Source organism: Schistocerca cancellata, chromosome 4 (assembly GCF_023864275.1).
Source record: "Schistocerca cancellata isolate TAMUIC-IGC-003103 chromosome 4, iqSchCanc2.1, whole genome shotgun sequence".
In the NCBI taxonomy this organism is placed as follows: Eukaryota; Metazoa; Arthropoda; class Insecta; order Orthoptera; family Acrididae; genus Schistocerca; species Schistocerca cancellata.
The window spans coordinates 653,957,394-653,975,696 of NC_064629.1; the positions used below are offsets into that span (position 1 = coordinate 653,957,394).

Here is an 18,303-nt window from a genome sequence, read left to right on the forward strand (position 1 = left end):
ATGAGAGTGAAGATAATGCTGTCAATCCTGTGACGGATGTGAACACAGTGCTTTCAAAGAGTAACTGCTTTCCCAGCATTCACTGTGTAACACATTGAATTTACCTCAAAATTAGATTATGATTAATTATGTATCACAAATCTGCATCCTGAACTCAAAATTAAGTGAATACCCTATCACAAGAGCGCAGGTTTTCTCTTTCTACGTCTCAAGATACGAAAGAGGTAACAGTAAAACCTGAAAAAGCCACTCTCATGATACAATGATCCACAAAATTGTGACTGACAATGTACTGCAATACATTTGTCAAAATTGCTTTGTTCATAAATTGCAGATAAATACATCACCTGACAAAAAAAACTGAAGCACCCAGAAGGGAAGGAAGAAAAGAAATGAAACTTTACAGGTTGAGAGGGTATGTGATGTTATTTCAGTGACTGCAAAATCCATCAAATTTATAAAGAACTTGACAATATGAGCCCACTTATCAGTATTCAGTTTCATCCCCTCTGGCCTCAATGGATGGACTAATTGTGTTTAGAAGGATACCATAAAGTTGTTGTATCATCTCCTGAGGCAAGTGGGCCCACAGATGTTGTAACTGATCCTTCGTATCATGGATACTGCCACTGGGATGGAGTTGACAAACAAGCTCTATTGGAGAGAGACCTGGAGATCTTGCTGGCCATGGGAGGAGCTCAACATTATGCAGCCAATTCATAAAGCATGTCCCACATTTGAATGAGCATTGTTCTGTTGAAAAATGGCACCACAATACTGTCAAGTGAGAGGTAACATGAGGATGCAGAATGTCCGTGACATATCATTGTGCCATCTGAGTTCCCTCAATCATTTGCAGCTCTGACTTGAAGTCATACCTGATGGCTTCTCACATAATGTTGACAGGAGTAACATCACTGTGCCTCTCCAAAATACTGGAAGAATGGAATCTCTCCACAGTTTACCACTGTACTGGCTGACAATGTTCATCTGAGGAAGTGCAGAACCATGATTCACCACTAACGTAATGCAATGCCATTCAACAGTAGTCCTGGTGACAGCACCACTCCAAAAGCAGCCATTTGTCTTGTGGTGTTAGCAGCAACAAACACTTAGGACCATAACTGCTTAGTATGGCTGCTACTATTCTTCAACTAATGGTGCAGAATCATGAAGAACATTGCAGGGATTGTGTTACTTCTTCTTGGATGGTAACCACAGATGTGAAGTGGTAACACTGTGCTTGGTGAACAATACGGCACTCCTTACCTGTGGTGGTCAGGCATGATTGACTGGAACCTTAACAATGAGTATGCCTGCCCTCACATTTTCATGCAGTTCAATAGTGGGCCACTTCCACATATGAATGCCCCACAAATTTCCATACTGCACAATTTGACCAGCTGGCCAAATGAAGACTTACAATGAAGTCCCTTTAATACACTTTCAGGTGTTGGTAATGCTGTCTCCCACGAATACATGACATATCCATGTCCTTCACAGTGATTACTCAACATTTCAACATCTGATTCTCTTTATGTTCAATATATACCCTACCAGGCCTGGCAATAAAACTAAACATGTTAACAATAATGCACTCTTGTTGCCATTCTGCCCATCACAGAGAACTGGAACTCTTAAATCATTTACATACCTGGCGATTGTGTGTGTGCCTATGTAGTTAGTTTGACATCAGACTATATTTTTTGGGTGCTTTACTCTTTTTGGCAGGCAATGTATTTTATGAAGATGAGATGGAAATTTTAGTGCAAAAAATAGGCATGTTGTCAGTATATGGAGTATCACTGCAGTACAGTAAAGAAAGAATTAGTGTTTCTGGATATGCATTATGCAGCCATAAAACTTTTGTTTAGTGCCAGCTGCCAACTACATGTACTACTCAGTGTAATAAATCTCGTACATGTATCTATACATTTTGCAGAATCGTTACTGACCAAAAACCCCTGAACAGTTTGCTTAAGTAACAGTTATGTATATATACCTCAATATACCTGAAGTTCTTTTTTTGTGATCATGCCATGTATACCTATCTAATTTATCAGTTACCATCGCACACAGCATCTGTAAAATTAACACAGCTTTTGTGACAATTTTTGTACAATATCTCAGTATTTCTTCATATCAAAAATCTGTACTCCAATTCTGCTGAACAAGCCTCATCCTGTGCTGGAGGTAATACTTCCTAAATCTAAATGGGTATTTCACTTCTCCAATGGTGGCAGTGACATGATGTGTATTACACAGCAGCAAGAGAAATGTGAAGAACAACTAAAACCCATATTATTAGTGTTACATGATGCAAACAGGACGTTTTATACCAGCAGTAAAGATACTATACAGCTGGTTTAAAGGCATCTTGACAGCTTTGGATATTTTCTAAAACTAATTCAATAGATCCACAATATTCTGTATCATAGTGACCTTTTGGAGAAGTTTCCAACTGCAAAAAGCTTTAAACAAGGTTGTGTGCATGTACCTATACATTTCGATCTGTATGTGAAAAGCATAATCCACGAAACAACATCCACATACCAGGTAAGGCTGGTGAAGTTTCATGTTCTGGCCCCTGAAGGGACTATCAGGCCTCACTATCAGCTGTGTCTTCTTCTGCCAATGGTGTCACTGGATGCAGTAAGGAGGGGCATGAGGTCAGTACACCGCTCTCCTGGTCACTGTTGGCTTTATTGACATTGTAATCACTACTAATCAGCTAAATAGCTTCTCAGTCAGCCTCATGAGGCTGACTGCACCCTGTACCATTCCTCTCATCATGGAAAAATCTCTCAGTATCAGAAACTGAGCTCAGGTTTCCTGTGTGGCAGTCAGCTACTCTGACCACTCAGTTACAGAGGTGGACACCCACATACAAGAGCAATTTCTAAATTAGGTATCAGTTTGATTTTTTTTTTTCATGTCATACTTAGCTTGAAAAGACTGAGCAAATTCTCCTAGGTAACATATGCAAATGCAGATGACAATGTTTCTGAAGCTCACAGCCTGAAGAGCTGCAACCATTTGTTAGCTTCTTCAGAGTTCACATACAAAATCTGGCATGACTATAAATACTATAAAAAAGTTTGCACAACTTGCTCCTGGAGCCACAGTCCTGGACTATGGTATTATTGTCCCTGATACATATTTTTGAGAGTTTTCAGGTAAATATGAGGTGTGACCTTCTTCATGATCATATGGTGGTATTGTTTTTCTTTGCAAAGGCTTCAGTAATCTTGACTGTTTATCTGGACATATTCAAATAATTTGACTTTCCACAGGTCGAAGTACTGCAACGTGATTTCATACTGCAGCAAGAAAGTACCACTCCTCACTAGGCCTTGGCCATTAGGAAGACTTGGATGACATAATTTCAGGTCATTGGACTGGCGGAGAGGGACCAAATCCCTGGTCCCCAAGGTCACCAGCAGTAACCCTGTTAGAATGTTGGTGAAGGATGCTGTCTACTGGACCCTGGGCAGGACCTGCAAGAGCTGTGAGCTCACAGTAGTGCAACAACTGCACATGTCAAAGAGGACATGCTAGGCCAAACGAGAGGAACTGGAATATTACTTACATAGCCTGCATGTTACAGATGGAGTACATAATCAACTCTGTGAAACAGCTGATAAAACTCTATGTGTGTGTGAACATTATGCCATGAACCGTAACTTTCTACCTATCCCCATTTCTGGAATCAAAGCTGCAAAGATCATTTTGGAACACCCAGTAGAATTCATTGGATCTTTCCCAACAAAGTTCCACAAACAGCCACCAAATTGGTGGTGCGCTAGACAGCATTTCTTTTATTCCTGCTTACGCGACATGGTCACTTTACTAAACATTTAAAAAATTACGCTGTGGGCAATTGCCTCCACAATTTAACACTCTTTTTCTTTACTGGTATAACATTAATTTAGTTATTCCCTTCCTTTTTTATCATCTTATCTTTTGTTCTGCCTACAGTTTGTGTTTTATTTCAAGTTTAAATCTTTCAGACATTTTAAATCACCACAGATTTACTGCACATTATATGTGTTCCTGACTTATAGTTGAATTGAAGTGTTGGTTTGTAACACAAACTTTGATAGTGATTACAGTTTGTAACATATCTGACTGTGGTGTCACAATACACCTGAAGATGGTCTGTTTATAATCAAACCTCACTGTGTTGTAAATTGATTAATACAGTTGTGCACATCCATGATTTTTCAACAATTTTTACAAGCTGTAAATCATTGCTTCCTCAAAATAACTAAACTTGGAAATTAAGAAATGGATTTACACCATAAAATCCAACTACCTGGCCACTGCTGACAAACAATGAACACTACTCCAACAAGGCAACTTTCCCAAATGTCAATAAACAATCTTGATGCAACTTGGTGGGCATGTAGAAGGGGCAAAATAGTGTAATACATTTTTTTCTGGTGCTTAATTTCACTTTTAAGGTGTAAAACATGCCCTGGAAGGTAATTTGACATTATTGATTTAGAGGGAACATTTCAAAATGATAGTATATAAAAAACGGGTTTTCCATATATAAGATGACATGTAATTAACATTCTTGAAAACTGTATAATCAACATATTTAATCATTTGAAATTTTGCAAAACACCCCACCACCATTAATTACTTTTGAAAAATGAAAACCTCTGTTACAATAAAATTAAACAAGCTTTCAAGCCACATGTCTCCTGTGTAATACAGGTTGTTTCTGAAACAGCATTTTTGGAGAATAAGCTGTACACAATGCACTGTTGGAGAGTTTTCAACATACCTAATTTAAGAAGCTAAACAGTCATTACTGTTCTAATTATTTATTTCACTTATTTGTTTTATGTTTTAAATTGTTATTTTATTTTTTACATTCTTTTTTTTAAAACTATGTCACATTTGCGTATTATGTCATTTGAAAATAATAAGTAACTAATTACTGAGATAGAAAATAATTGCAGTAATGATAATCGGTAAGTAACTGCTTAAAACATAGTGTTTTTTTACACCATGTGCATAAAATGGATGAAATTTCTTCATGTAAAATACTTGACAAAGAAGCCAATATAAAACAAAATTCAGCAGGATTTCAAACTGTCACAGATGGTCCTCTGAATATCCTAATTTGTATCAGGCATGTTTCAGTACATTGTTAAGCTTTGGAAAAGAAAACTGATTATGTACTAGTGATTGCAGCTTGATTGTATTGTTTCTCAAGTGGAGATTGACATCATAATTATTCAACAGAACTAGATCTGAAAATTTTCTCACAGAGTTCTTCCAACATCGAAAGCTATATACATTCCACAGCTGTATCTGCGTCATGCCCTTTGGGATCATGAGAAGTCTCTTGTCCTCAGGTAAAATGTTTGAAACAGTTTTGTGCACACCTACCACCCACCTTTTCATAGTTGTAAAGGAAACTAATGGTGAGTTTGGACCAAGACTTTAAGCTCTTTTTGAAATGTCCTTGTGACATTATCAAAATCTGGTAGATAAACATCTGACCAGGTTAAAAGATATTTTAAAGATGTTTCTTTCCCAGCAAGGGAGAAATATCTGTATTATTGTTACATTCTTGTAGTGGTTGATGTGAAAGAACTGTTTAAAGCATAAAGCATCATACCTCAGGATAAGGAACTTGCTCATCTGATGATCTCAAAGGGCTCAATGGCACAGGTACAGCTGTGGGACGTATATGGCTCTCGATGTTGGGAGAACTTTGTGAGAAAATTTTCAGATCCAGTTCTCTTGAATGATTATGATGTCAATGTCCACTTGAGAAACAATGCAATCAAGCTGCAGTCACTAGTACATAATCACTTCTCTTTGCTAATGCTTACCAATGTACTGAAAGACACCTGACACAAAGCAGGATATTTAAAGGATCACCCATGATAATTTGAAATCCTGCTGAATTTTGTTTTATATTGTGTTCTCTGTTGTGTATATTATGTGAAGAAATTTTGTTCATTTTATATGCATGGTGTAACAAAACACAGTGTTTTCAGCATTTCCTTCCAGATTATCATTACTGTAATTATTGTCTATCATAATAATGAGTTGCTGTAATTTTCAGGTAACAAAATACACATATGTGAAATGGTTAACTAAAAAAAATGAAAAAGATGTAAAATAATCATTTACAACATAAAACAAACATAAGTAAAATTAATAATTACAGTAGTAATGAATGTTTAGCTATTTTAATTAGGTATGTTGAAAATACTTCAACAGCACAATGTTTATAGCTTACTTTCCAAGAATGGTATTTTACAAACCAGCTTTATTACACAGGGATGTATGTGGCTTAAAAACTTCTTTAATTTATGTTGTAAAAAAAGTATTCATTTTTCAAAATTAATTAATGGTGTTGGGGTACTTTGCAAAATTGTGAAGTATTACAAAAGTTGTTTATACAGGTTTCAAGAACATTAATTAAATATCTACTTTGATGTGAAAAACATTTTTTACATCATCATTTCAAAGATATTCCCTCTAAACTAACAAAGCCAAATTATCTTTAGAGGTGTGTTTTACTCCTCAAAAGTGAAATTGGGCACAAAGAAAAAAATACAAATTGCACTATTTTGTCCCCTCAATGATGTGCCAAATCATCATGATTATTTATTGAGACATGGGAATGTTAGCTGGCAAGTGAATACCACACAAGGCAGTCACAGAATTCCTATTAGATTATACATTGAATAATTATACAATTAGCTTCTTTCCTAGCTCATATTCATCCATAATCACTTGTGCACCAAACAGTCCCATGGAATTTGAAAATAAAGCAGATTACTGTTGTTAATTTAAATGGTAAATGGTAGGGTACACAGACTTGCAGACCAATATCCCTGTTGCAGAATCATAGAGTATACTCTGATTTCAAACATCATGATAATCTTGGAGGAAAAGTAGCTGCTGTGAAGGAAGCATCACAGGATCACAAAAATCACTCTTATGAAAAACAGCTCATTTTTTTCACATAATATCTTGGATATAGTAGCCACTCTGATTGTTCAGTGACGTGAAATATGATGAACATGATAAACTAGTAAAAAGGAATGTGAATGACATACATGAGCTTTGTTGCAAGGCTTCTAAGAAAATGTGGTCCACATTTAAAACAGACAGCATACAACATGCTATTCAGACCAATTCCAAAGTACTTCTGGAGAAACTGGTGTCCTTATCAAATAAGCATGACACAAGCCATCAAATGAGTTTAGAGGCATTATGTCGGGATCTTAACAGGTCACTATGGTCAATATGAAAGTATAGCATACATATTCCGGGCGCTTACATGGGAATCTTTGGACAAAAGATATTGGTATACTCATGAAACCCTGTTTGGATAATTTAGAGAACTGGTATTCACGGACAATTGTGGAATAATTCTACTGTCACCATCATATATCTCATGCAGCGATCATGGGCATAAGATACAAGAAATTATAATATATGTTGAGATATAAAGACAATTGCTCCATAACTGAATGGAATGGGACAGAAATATTGATACAAAGTAAACTGCACCATATACTGAATAGTTACCAATTATGTTTGTAGCCAGCCATAGTTTGAACACGAATCACTTCATTTAAGAATGTGCACTGATCTGAATCAAATATGAATAAATAATAATTCTGTGTTTACATTGTCAGCAGTCATGAGGAAGTAGGGTGTATATCTATAATAAAAAGGGAAAAATAAGCACAATAGTGCATGATGGCTTGATTCTATTATTACATAAACAATTCCATCAAATTCATTTGCTATGAGCACCTGGTACTTAAATACATACTGCATGTCTTTCATAACTATACAAGATTATTAATGACAGAAAAAAAATGTTTGACACATTTGCTTTTTTCCTTCTGAGAAACAATGGCAATCATTGTCTTAATTTCCCACCATACATTTTTTGACAAATACACAAAGTACTATTCTAATACCTGACTCTTTTCATTTGAGGTATATGGAGAATGAAATTCTATAACAAGGCCATTACCCAATAGATCTTTCAAAAAGCAATGACATACCACAAGACATGTCACTAAATTTACAACAGACATCCACCTGCTCAACAATAAAAGCATCAATTAAAAGATACCATGATTCTGCTGAGACTGCCTGTTATTTGAATCAAAGTTTAACTTTTCACTACTGGCTAGTTTCAATCACATGGTCACAGTCAAGTGTCATGTGACTATGATCATATATAAGCTAGTAGAACATCATTCATAAAGCCACAAATAAAAAAGAAAATCAAGAGGCATGTCCAAATGCATCATGAAACCTGTAAATAATCCATCACAGATTAATATGTCCATACTTGCCTCCATACTGATCTGTACGTACCTCTGTAGCCAAGATACCTAACACTTGTCTGTATAATGGCACTTGAGTCGGAGGGAGCCAGTTTGAATCTTGGTGGTGAAAGAAATTTTTATCACCAGTAATTGTCTGCTGATGGTGATCCATCCATCAGATGGAAACATACGCTTGGTGCTATTTGAGAGGAGTGGACTGTGCACAAGCACTGGGTTTTACCCTCTCCCATTTCTCATCATCATGCACCACAAACAGGACACCATACTATAGGCACATTTATTACAATCACTCACACTCAACAGATACATTGAAAATCTAACTCCCACACACCTTCAGAAAATGGGCTATTGTGTATGGAGGAAGAAAAGTGTCACCCCTTGGGGGTCCCAGAATATGCCATAAAATTCTTTTTTTTTTTTTTTTTTTTTTTTTTTTACTGGTCAGTGATTTGTTAAATACTGGGTATCAGTAAACAATGCACTTGGACATGTCTTGGCATTTGTTTTATTTATGACTGCATGGAGACTCATCTACTAGCATATATATAACACTTGATAATGAGCATGGGGTGAAAATGGGCCAAAAGTGGTGAATGAAACATTTATAATAACAGACAACCTCCATGGCACAATGATGTATTTAACTGATGATTGATGGCAGTGGACAGAAGCGTAAGGAAAACAATAACAACACTATTGACAGCACTGGATAATCAACAATTTTTCTCAAATCTACATGAAGACTTAATGAGGAATGATACACCAGAAATGAATCTCCGTAAAATGTAATATATCCTCTATTACTGAATGAAGTTATTTAGTTTAGTATTTTTCTATCTCATGCCAAGAGAGAAAATACTTAATATCTAAAAAGCTAAGAACAAATAAAGAAAATCTGTTAAATAAGCAGAAAAGTAAAGAAAAGTGAAGAAAAACTGAAGTTGCTGGAGGTTAGAAAAGCAGTTTGCTCTTGTTGTTTCCAAATGGTGCACTGTAACTTATAAAACTCATTTAGACATGTATGTATCAGGATAGGGAACTGGGGCAATGGCCTACAGTTTTACATTATACAGTTAAAAGTAATATTTTAGAAAATAAATTTAGAACATTTTTAGGCCATAAGAATTAAATGTAAAGTACATACAAAGGAGAAGTGCTATGCGAACCTTGAGTAATTCTTTGTCCACCAATTGTAGTTTAGGCCAATCTGTTATTAGATCTTGAAGAGATGGCCGTCTTCTTATGTCAAATACATCCTGAGGGCATTTGGTGCAAATACAAATGTCGTTTAATTCATTACTCTTTAAAATAAGTGATTTAATTTACTCACCACCCAAGCAGAGTGTGAATTTACAAATGCAATGCTATTTTTTTTCACTTCACATGAAATTTGGAGTCTGTTGTTGAAAGTATTGAGGAGGTTTATATGAGTATGATCTACTGCAGATAAAAGGATCCAAGAATTAAAAAATACTGTTAACTCAATGCACAACAGTGCGTGATAACTGAGTGCAAGAATTTGAAGTGGTTTTAATAAACAGTCAAATGTCATATATCATGTGAATATTTTACTACAACTTTATTGTATGAATATCAAACAATAAATAAAGTGAACCTGTATCAGATCATATTGGAGGTCCACAGAAGCCTTTCATCACATTTAAGAATTATATTATGATGAAAAGTGTTTTAGCAACCAATCACAATTTATATGGGATCAACACTGAAACATTGCTAGTGTTGATAAACTGACTACTTCTTGTAAAACACATTTATAAGCAAAAGTAATTCACACTCTGTAGGTTTAATTTATTGTTTTCTGCTTGTTTTCTTTTAAATATTTGTTTTATAGTGCAGTCTTCTCATAATGAAACACTACGAATGGATACCTACACACCACATTGTGTTCAACAGAAATCAAAAGCTAAAAGCTGAGGAAAATGAGAAAAGTACATAAAAAAGAAAATGTCTGTCAGCTTCAATATTTGTGTTACTACCATATACAGAATTACGTAATTTTTATCCCAGAAATGCCATTTTCATCATTATGTGAGTCGATTACATCCACATTGAGTTTTGCAATTTTAATGTTTTGTTGGGTGAAAATTATCATTCTGAGTTTGCACCCAAAATTCTGTTGATATTCTGATATCATCAAATACTATAGAGATACTATCAGTCTCTTTATTTTGCTCTATTGCACTATTAGTTTGTGGTTCTCATTATGAACAGACTGCAAGCATGCAAATTTATATAGACATTAAAGAAAGCTGTTATTAAATACTGGTTTTTATTTGGCATAACATGCTGAATATAAACCTTTTTGCCACTCAAATTATTGATTGAATTTAAATGTCTTTCAACAATTTTACAATTAATTAATCATTTTGTTACAATTTTATATTAGGTTCAATTATAAATCTTAGTAATGGACTGGGTAGGAAAATAAGGATATATTATGATGGATCAATGCATTTTAATCTCATTTCATTATTTCCCAGAGCAATCATGATACGAAGCATAGCAATAAAGATGAGCCTCCAGCAATATACATATATTTAAAATAATGGTTAGAAAACAGTCAACAAATTTTTGTTTACATTAGAGATGATGACAACTGAAGAGTATCATTTTCAGAATGTTAACAGTGAAGACAATGAAAAATTACTTAGCAAAATAGAGAAAGCCATACAGTATGAAGAAGCATCGCCCATAGAAAAAGAAAGAGCTGGAATGAAGAACAAAAATATAAGAGAAATATTTGGCTGATTTAACGTCAGACCTCTGCCCTTCTTACAGCAACGGAATGGAGTGTAGGCCAGTCGGGAATTAGCTCAGCTAGTGACAGCCGCCTGCCAGCTCGTACCAACTGAGTTAAGTCCTCATCCTAGACAATATAATAATAAAATTTTCAGCTGCTCACACAGAGAAGAAGAAAAAAGCGACAGAGAGACTGAAGGGGCACAGTACTAGTAATAATGTAATACTAATTGTATTCATATCAGTTTGAAAAAGAACATTGGCTTGAAGACAATACCACAGTGAAACTGAATAACACTCTCGTACAACTTAATTAGAGGCACAATAAATGTAAATTCACAGCTTGTTTTGGGCCAAACAGTCTCATCGCTGAAAACTGAAACTAAAAAAAAAATTATTAATCTTACTAAATTAATTTCAAACATTTGTTGCAACAGTAACAATTAAACATAGAAACAAAATCACATTATTTTATTGTTCACACTACATTTAGTAATTATCTGCAGATTAACTGGAGGCACATTTGAATTCACTCCACACACACACACACTCACACACACACACACACACACACACACACACACACACACACACACACACACACACACACACACACGCATTTACAAACTTTTGTATACAGATTCTCATACTATATCCATAATAATATCAACAACGTTAATATGACGGGAAACCCTGACTTATAAGTCTTCTAACATTAATTATAAACTGTCTTAAGTTTTAACAGAATACAAAGCAAAAAATATATTGTCAATCAGCATTACACTAATCAGTGTAATAGTGTCAGTGTCATAACTTTCATTGTAATACAGATGAATACATTGGGCACTGTGTCTGTAGATGTGAGTGTTTGACCATAAAACTTTTTCTCACATTATATTGCTAAAACCTACTCAGTGCACACAAATTTTAAAACATTCAAATCATCTGCAGACATCTTGATAAAAATGTACTTTAAGAGATGTCCTTTATAAGTGGAAGTAAATATAATTTAATTATGCCTGCAGACTCTGATTAGTAACACATTACTTCTGTTCACAGAGACTAATAGAAACTCTTCATTGATATTATTATTCTAAAAATAGAAATTCCACTCAAATATGAACGGCTAACAATGGAAAGTACATGTTTCTTGAAATTGTTACTGAAGCATACAGTCTGAATAGAGAAACAACACAATAGTACAATAAGTATTTGATAATCGGCACTAGTATCTCATCCTTAGTTCCTTTTCCTTGAACAGAGTGAGTCACAATGACATGTCTAAAAATAATATTTAGAGGCTGGCATGTGCTCCATAAAAATATGTAATTCAGTGAAGCAGTTATGATGACCAACTACACAATCAGTTTCATGAAAAACTTAGTTCAAGAATATGCACACATCTGTCAAGAATGATATCCCTGAAGAATAAAAGCTTCCCAGATCAGCAACTATACACAAGTAATACCAAACCTACACTTCAGAAACTGAAATTTTTAAGATAGTCTGCTAAATGCATACAAAGGTGCAGCACTTTATATGACATGATATTCATGATAGTATGACAATTTAGGAGTGCATAATTTTGATGATGGGCTCCAACATATGCATAATTGTGATTGCTGTCACTGAGTGAGTGTAACTATCACCAGTATCAGTTGTTGAGCAAGTGCTGGAGACTCATCCTTACTTGCTATTTACAATTTTTCTTTCTTTATTTCTTTCTTGCTACAGATCAAATGGACAAGGTAATCTGAGAAATAAAACTGCATTGAATAATAGATAAAGTGAGGGGAAGGTGACAAGAAAAGGTACTGTTCAATTAACTCTTTTAAGCCATTATCAGCTACCTTCAACCAGCTCCAATATGAAACGCCTTTCTTAGCAGCTGGTACTCTGGCCACTTCTTGGCCATCCACTTTGATTACAATGCACCCAGATTCCTCATCTTCAAACCAACCTGTCTCCCCTGTCTGCCCTTCATCAGTCTGGAATCAACCACTCACATCAACTGACAAGTAATATATTTGTACTGTGAATGTAGAATCCAAAGAAGAATCTGAAATTTTACCAAGATTACTTACTATTGAGAAGAAGAGGCAAATAAAATTATATCATGATCATCAGTATGTGTGCTTGCACATATATGTATACATACATGTGCATGTGGGTGCGCACACCAACACACACACACACACACACACACACACACACACACACACACACACACACAGTCCTGTGGCTGAGTTAAATATTTTTGTAGACAATGTTTACTGTAAAATAAAATCATCTGTATAATTCAGTATATTCTTGTATGAAACCCTGCTAATTGTCATATTTTGAAGCCAATTTTATTAGTTAGACAAGTTTGGGAACAGTGATACACAGAACTATTTTAAAAAAACGTAAGTTTTCAGATGGATTGTATCATTTCCAGTAAGTTCTGTAGTTTCAAATCAAAGACTCTAAAGCAGTTAACTTCATCAACATTATACAGACATTAAGGAATATATATATATATTTTATATGTTCAGGGAGTATGCATAAAATACACTGTTTTGAAACAGGAGCATTACCTTTTCGACTTTCTTTAGTTTAGGTACTTCCTTTTCTACTTCCTTTAGATCTCCCCAGTCAGGTTCTTCTTTGTCTTTTCCCCACTTTGCATATTTACGCTTCTTTAACATAGCACGGAAGTCCATTCCACTGGCATCTGTAATGAATACCAGACAGGATATTTTACAGTGTTAAAAATGACACTACTAAGATTAACTGGCACAGTGTCATCAATGTGCCGCTGCAATTAACTCCATAATGAGAAGGAAGGTTCACCACATTGGATACTGACTTTTTGTACCTTCTATGTGATGTACAACCCAGTATTGAAGATGGTGTAATGTAACACCAAAATTCATTGCAAATAAAATAAGATCTCTAAATAGAGTTGAAAGTGTCATCCCTGTCACATAAAAATTAATTAGTGTGGTATGACTTTAGTTATTCTGACTATCACTAAAGGAAATAATTTCTCCTGAGAGTAGATAGCACCCACAAAATGCAATATGTAAGAGCTATACAGTATCCATTTATGGCTTTTGTAACTGTTTAAGATGAGTGAAAACATTTTCTGATCAGGAGTTCCTATGTATGTAAAGCTGGCTGATATCATATGGTGCTTAATCTGATGACAGAACATTTCCAACAATTTGTGCTTCAAATCTCCATTTCCACATCACAAAAGCTCCTTTGTGGACACATGCATTTTCTTGGTGAGAGGTAGATTTTTTATGTTATAATCTAGGAGATTTTTAAAGCATTATTTGGTCCAATTGGTCATATGGACTAGCATGTTTCCCAATTACTTTTATATCCTTTGCAAGGTAATCAGTGAGAAGAATCCATTTTGCATTCAAGAAAACACTGGATGTAAATTTTCCAGCAGATGAAATCAACATTGCCTTTTTTGGTGCACAGCCACTACCTCCCATTGAGTGCTTTCATTGCTGTTTCATTTCTGGAAAGAAGTGATGGACTAGCATGTTTCCCAATTACTTTTATATCCTTTGCAAGGTAATCAGTGAGAAGAATCCATTTTGCATTCAAGAAAACACTGGATGTAAATTTTCCAGCAGATGAAATCAATATTGCCTTTTTTGGTGCACAGCCACTACCTCCCATTGAGTGCTTTCATTGCTGTTTCATTTCTGGAAAGAAGTGATGGACTTATATTTTATCCAGAATGGCCAATGGGTTGATAAAATGAGTTGGAGTCTTTTGAAATAATCTGTAGAATGCTCAGAAACTCATTTTTGATCAGTTACCAACACCTATGCTATGCTTCTTGCACAAACCTTTCTCATTGTTAATCCTCCACATATAAAATTCCATATTGTTTCTTCTGATATGTCTATGGCATCAGGTATTTCACATATCTTCACCTGCTGATTGTCTAAAACCACATGTGTGCTATTCAGTGTTTCTATCTAATTTTTTATGCCCTTTGTACATATCATCCTCAAGAGAATTACCACCCATCTGAATTCAGCTGTTCAATTCCTACCTCCAAAAACAGAGGAACTGACTCCTTATAAATGTTCACTTACATTTGATGATTTTTCATTTACAACATTACATAAATAAATAAATCGAAACAAAGAATTTTCTCTTGGAGGGGTCATTGAACGAAACACACATCCATTTTCTACAAAGACAAATAAACAAAAAAATTCTGTAGATTAAGTTGACACTTGACTTTCATTATTGCACATTACATATAAACATAACAGAAACAAGGTTTCAGCATTATCTCTGTACCAGTTCAAGAAACACCCACCTATCCCTTAAATGGGAAATTCTGTTACAGTGTTAAAGAGTTCATCCAAGTCAAGGGAGATAAGCTATAATACAGTGGAGAAATGTAACATGCTAAGAAACAGGACTACTGGACTTGAAAAAGTTGGATTCTCAAAAATGTGCTTTTAAAATATTGGTTTAGACATAAGTTAATTCAAAGTCTAAAAGACTGAAAATCAGTATCTTTCTGAGAGGAACCAAAATATATATCCCAGAAATCATTAATTTTCTTTAGTCAAGTATGAAAACTCCTACAGCTTGGATCAGTATTATTAAATCCAAAATTAGCTATGATATGCATATATCCAATGACTGCCTTTGCTTACAGAGTTGCAAAATGTGTTCTTCCAAACAAAGAATACAGCTCGTGAATTAAAATGTCAGGAAGTACAAAAACAAAAACACAACAAGTATATAAGAAGGCAGGATTATGAGTCTCCAAGTTCATGTTACTGACAGCCAGAAAGTGCAGTCATTTATATATGCAATGAGAATGTGGAACACTAGGTCAGCAAAAAATTATTTCTACAGGAAGTGGAAAGGAAAATATAAATGACACAAAGCACACAATAAAGAGAGAACTGGATGTGAGAAGTAGTCAATGATTAATAAGTTTATAATGACAGGAAAATAAGTTTAACACACATGGATAACATATGAGAAACCTTAGGGGTGAAAAGCACACTATTTATGATTATTCCATCTGTGCATTTCAATAGAACTATCACAATTTGTGTGCTTTTCATATTATCATGGACAGACAGCAGAATTACTAGCAAGTAGTTTTCTTGTAAACTGTAGCCTCTACCTTCACATCAGGTGTTTTCATTGTTTCTACTCCAGCTTTAGAATGCACTGATGTAGTCTATATTTTGATAATATCAGTGTCTATCAAGGGCTGTACTCTACCAACTGTGTTTTCTACTAAATATTTAGAGCTACAATTGACTCCTTCGGTTGCTACTTTAACTAAACTTACCTATTCTCCACAAGTGTTCTAATTTCTTTTCCATTGTTTTAGTTTGCACCTTCCATGGACGAATTATAAGTTACAACTGAAAATTGTTATCTCATGTTACATTTATTAAAAGTCTTAAAACAGGACTTACCTGACACATACAACTGCATTTCTGCTGAATCTTCTCCATGTTCATTACTAACAACAACTTTGTACTTTCCTTCATCATTAGGTTTCACCTTCCTTATACATAGAGTTATTGAATTAGTCTCTCCATCAGTTACAAATTTAAACCGACCTCCTTCTATGTACAAGAGTTCTGTCATTCCCTAAAAAAATATTAAAAATGTCTCAGAATATTTGCAGTATAGACTAAAGATAGCATACTTCATTCATCAACATTAAATATGAATGGCAACTAATAGTAACTCATTACTGTAAGTACCTTGTAGAATTTGAAGGTGGGTGCTGGATTTCCTTCAACACCAATAGTGATATAACCCGTTTGATCTGAAAGAACCAAATGGAAACATTACTCCATGTTTACAGCAATGTCTTATTTAGCCATTCGAAATAATTACATATATGTAGAAAGTGCACAGTTACTGAGATAAGAAAAATGTGAGTATAATGAATAAATAAAACATATAAAAAGTTTATAATATGTCTTGAGTTTACTAATACAGAGTTTCTACAAGTCGTACTGAACATGTACTCCATCTCTCAGAATTTTTGACAAGTGGAGAATTGATCTTGTTAATTAGGAGTGGTGTTTTTTGGCAAACCATTAAGAAGCATTCATGCTCCATTCTCCTTTTCACTCCCAGTCATTTTACGCTCCCTTTCTTTCAGTCAGGATTTGAACTTAGAAAGTGATCCGGAATGTTTGAGCACAAATTTTTTGTGAGGCCATGATTATTACTTGCACGGCAATTGGAATAAATATATCTTTCTTCAGCAAAGAAGCTAGAACATTTTGTAGGGGTGAAAGTGCAAAGGACTTAGAATTATTCAACATTACACTTTCAAAAATTTCCTCATTTAAGTGTGAATCTGCCATTTCTTAGAATGTAAGAAAGATCATTTTTTGAATTAAAGAATCCCCTGACAGGCAAATGAATGAGTCTAAATGAGGAGAATTTGGATTATTATTTATGTATCATATGGCTTTTAGTGCCAGATGTCTCCAAAAAGATGCTTGGCTCACCTTCGATATGACTCATTTATTTAAGCAAATGGGCTGTATCTTTAAGGGAATTGGAATCTGTTAGGAAATAAAGGTATTTGGAAGGAATTGGTTGTGGCCTGTAGTAAGGGACCAACCCTGGCATTTACCTAAACCACTTTGCCTCTGGAATACAAAGATTGCTAGCTCAGTGGCTCAACATGCAGAGCGACCCCAAGTCAACAGTTATTTGGAAAAACTGGTTTTACACATTGTTTAAAAAATAAATAAAATGCACCACAACAAAAGACTGAATTCTGACATTGCATGTATTTTCTTTAATTGTGCATGTTTAGTCATCTGATAGTGCATGAATGCATATATACTGCAACGCTTAATTGTGCATGGAATTGCTGGCTTCAGTTATTATAGTATTACAACAGTGTAAATAGATATTTGAAAAAAGGGGGAAGGATGGAGGGATGCAGAGTGCAGTCGGCTCAGACAAATTCAAGAAGCCCACTGAAAAAATCTTTCAGAAACTAACTATAGAATGTACCGTCACTACATACTCCTCTCACTCTCCACAAACTCCTTCTCATTGTTTTGTATCAAATCTGTTTTTCATAATTGAGTACCACATAGATAAGCAGATTGGGTGATATTTTGTCATTTAGGCTGCTAATGATAGAATATTGAGCAAATATTTTAAAGAAATGCAA

At 34.8% G+C, this 18,303-nt stretch overlaps 1 protein-coding gene across 33 annotated transcripts in view; it reads right to left on the reverse strand.

Annotated features, from left to right (window-relative positions):
* Nucleotides 1-18,303, reverse strand: part of LOC126183349 (twitchin) — a 521,808-nt gene that overhangs the window by 265,435 nt on the left and 238,070 nt on the right. For all 33 annotated transcript variants that reach the window (XM_049925263.1, XM_049925234.1, XM_049925262.1 and 30 more), the window contains 3 exons: nt 16,862-16,926; nt 16,568-16,745; nt 13,682-13,818 (listed from right to left, as the gene is read on the reverse strand). In XM_049925263.1, coding sequence (XP_049781220.1) covers nt 13,682-13,818; nt 16,568-16,745; nt 16,862-16,926 — 380 coding nt within the window. The remainder of the gene's footprint in view (nt 1-13,681; nt 13,819-16,567; nt 16,746-16,861; nt 16,927-18,303) is intronic.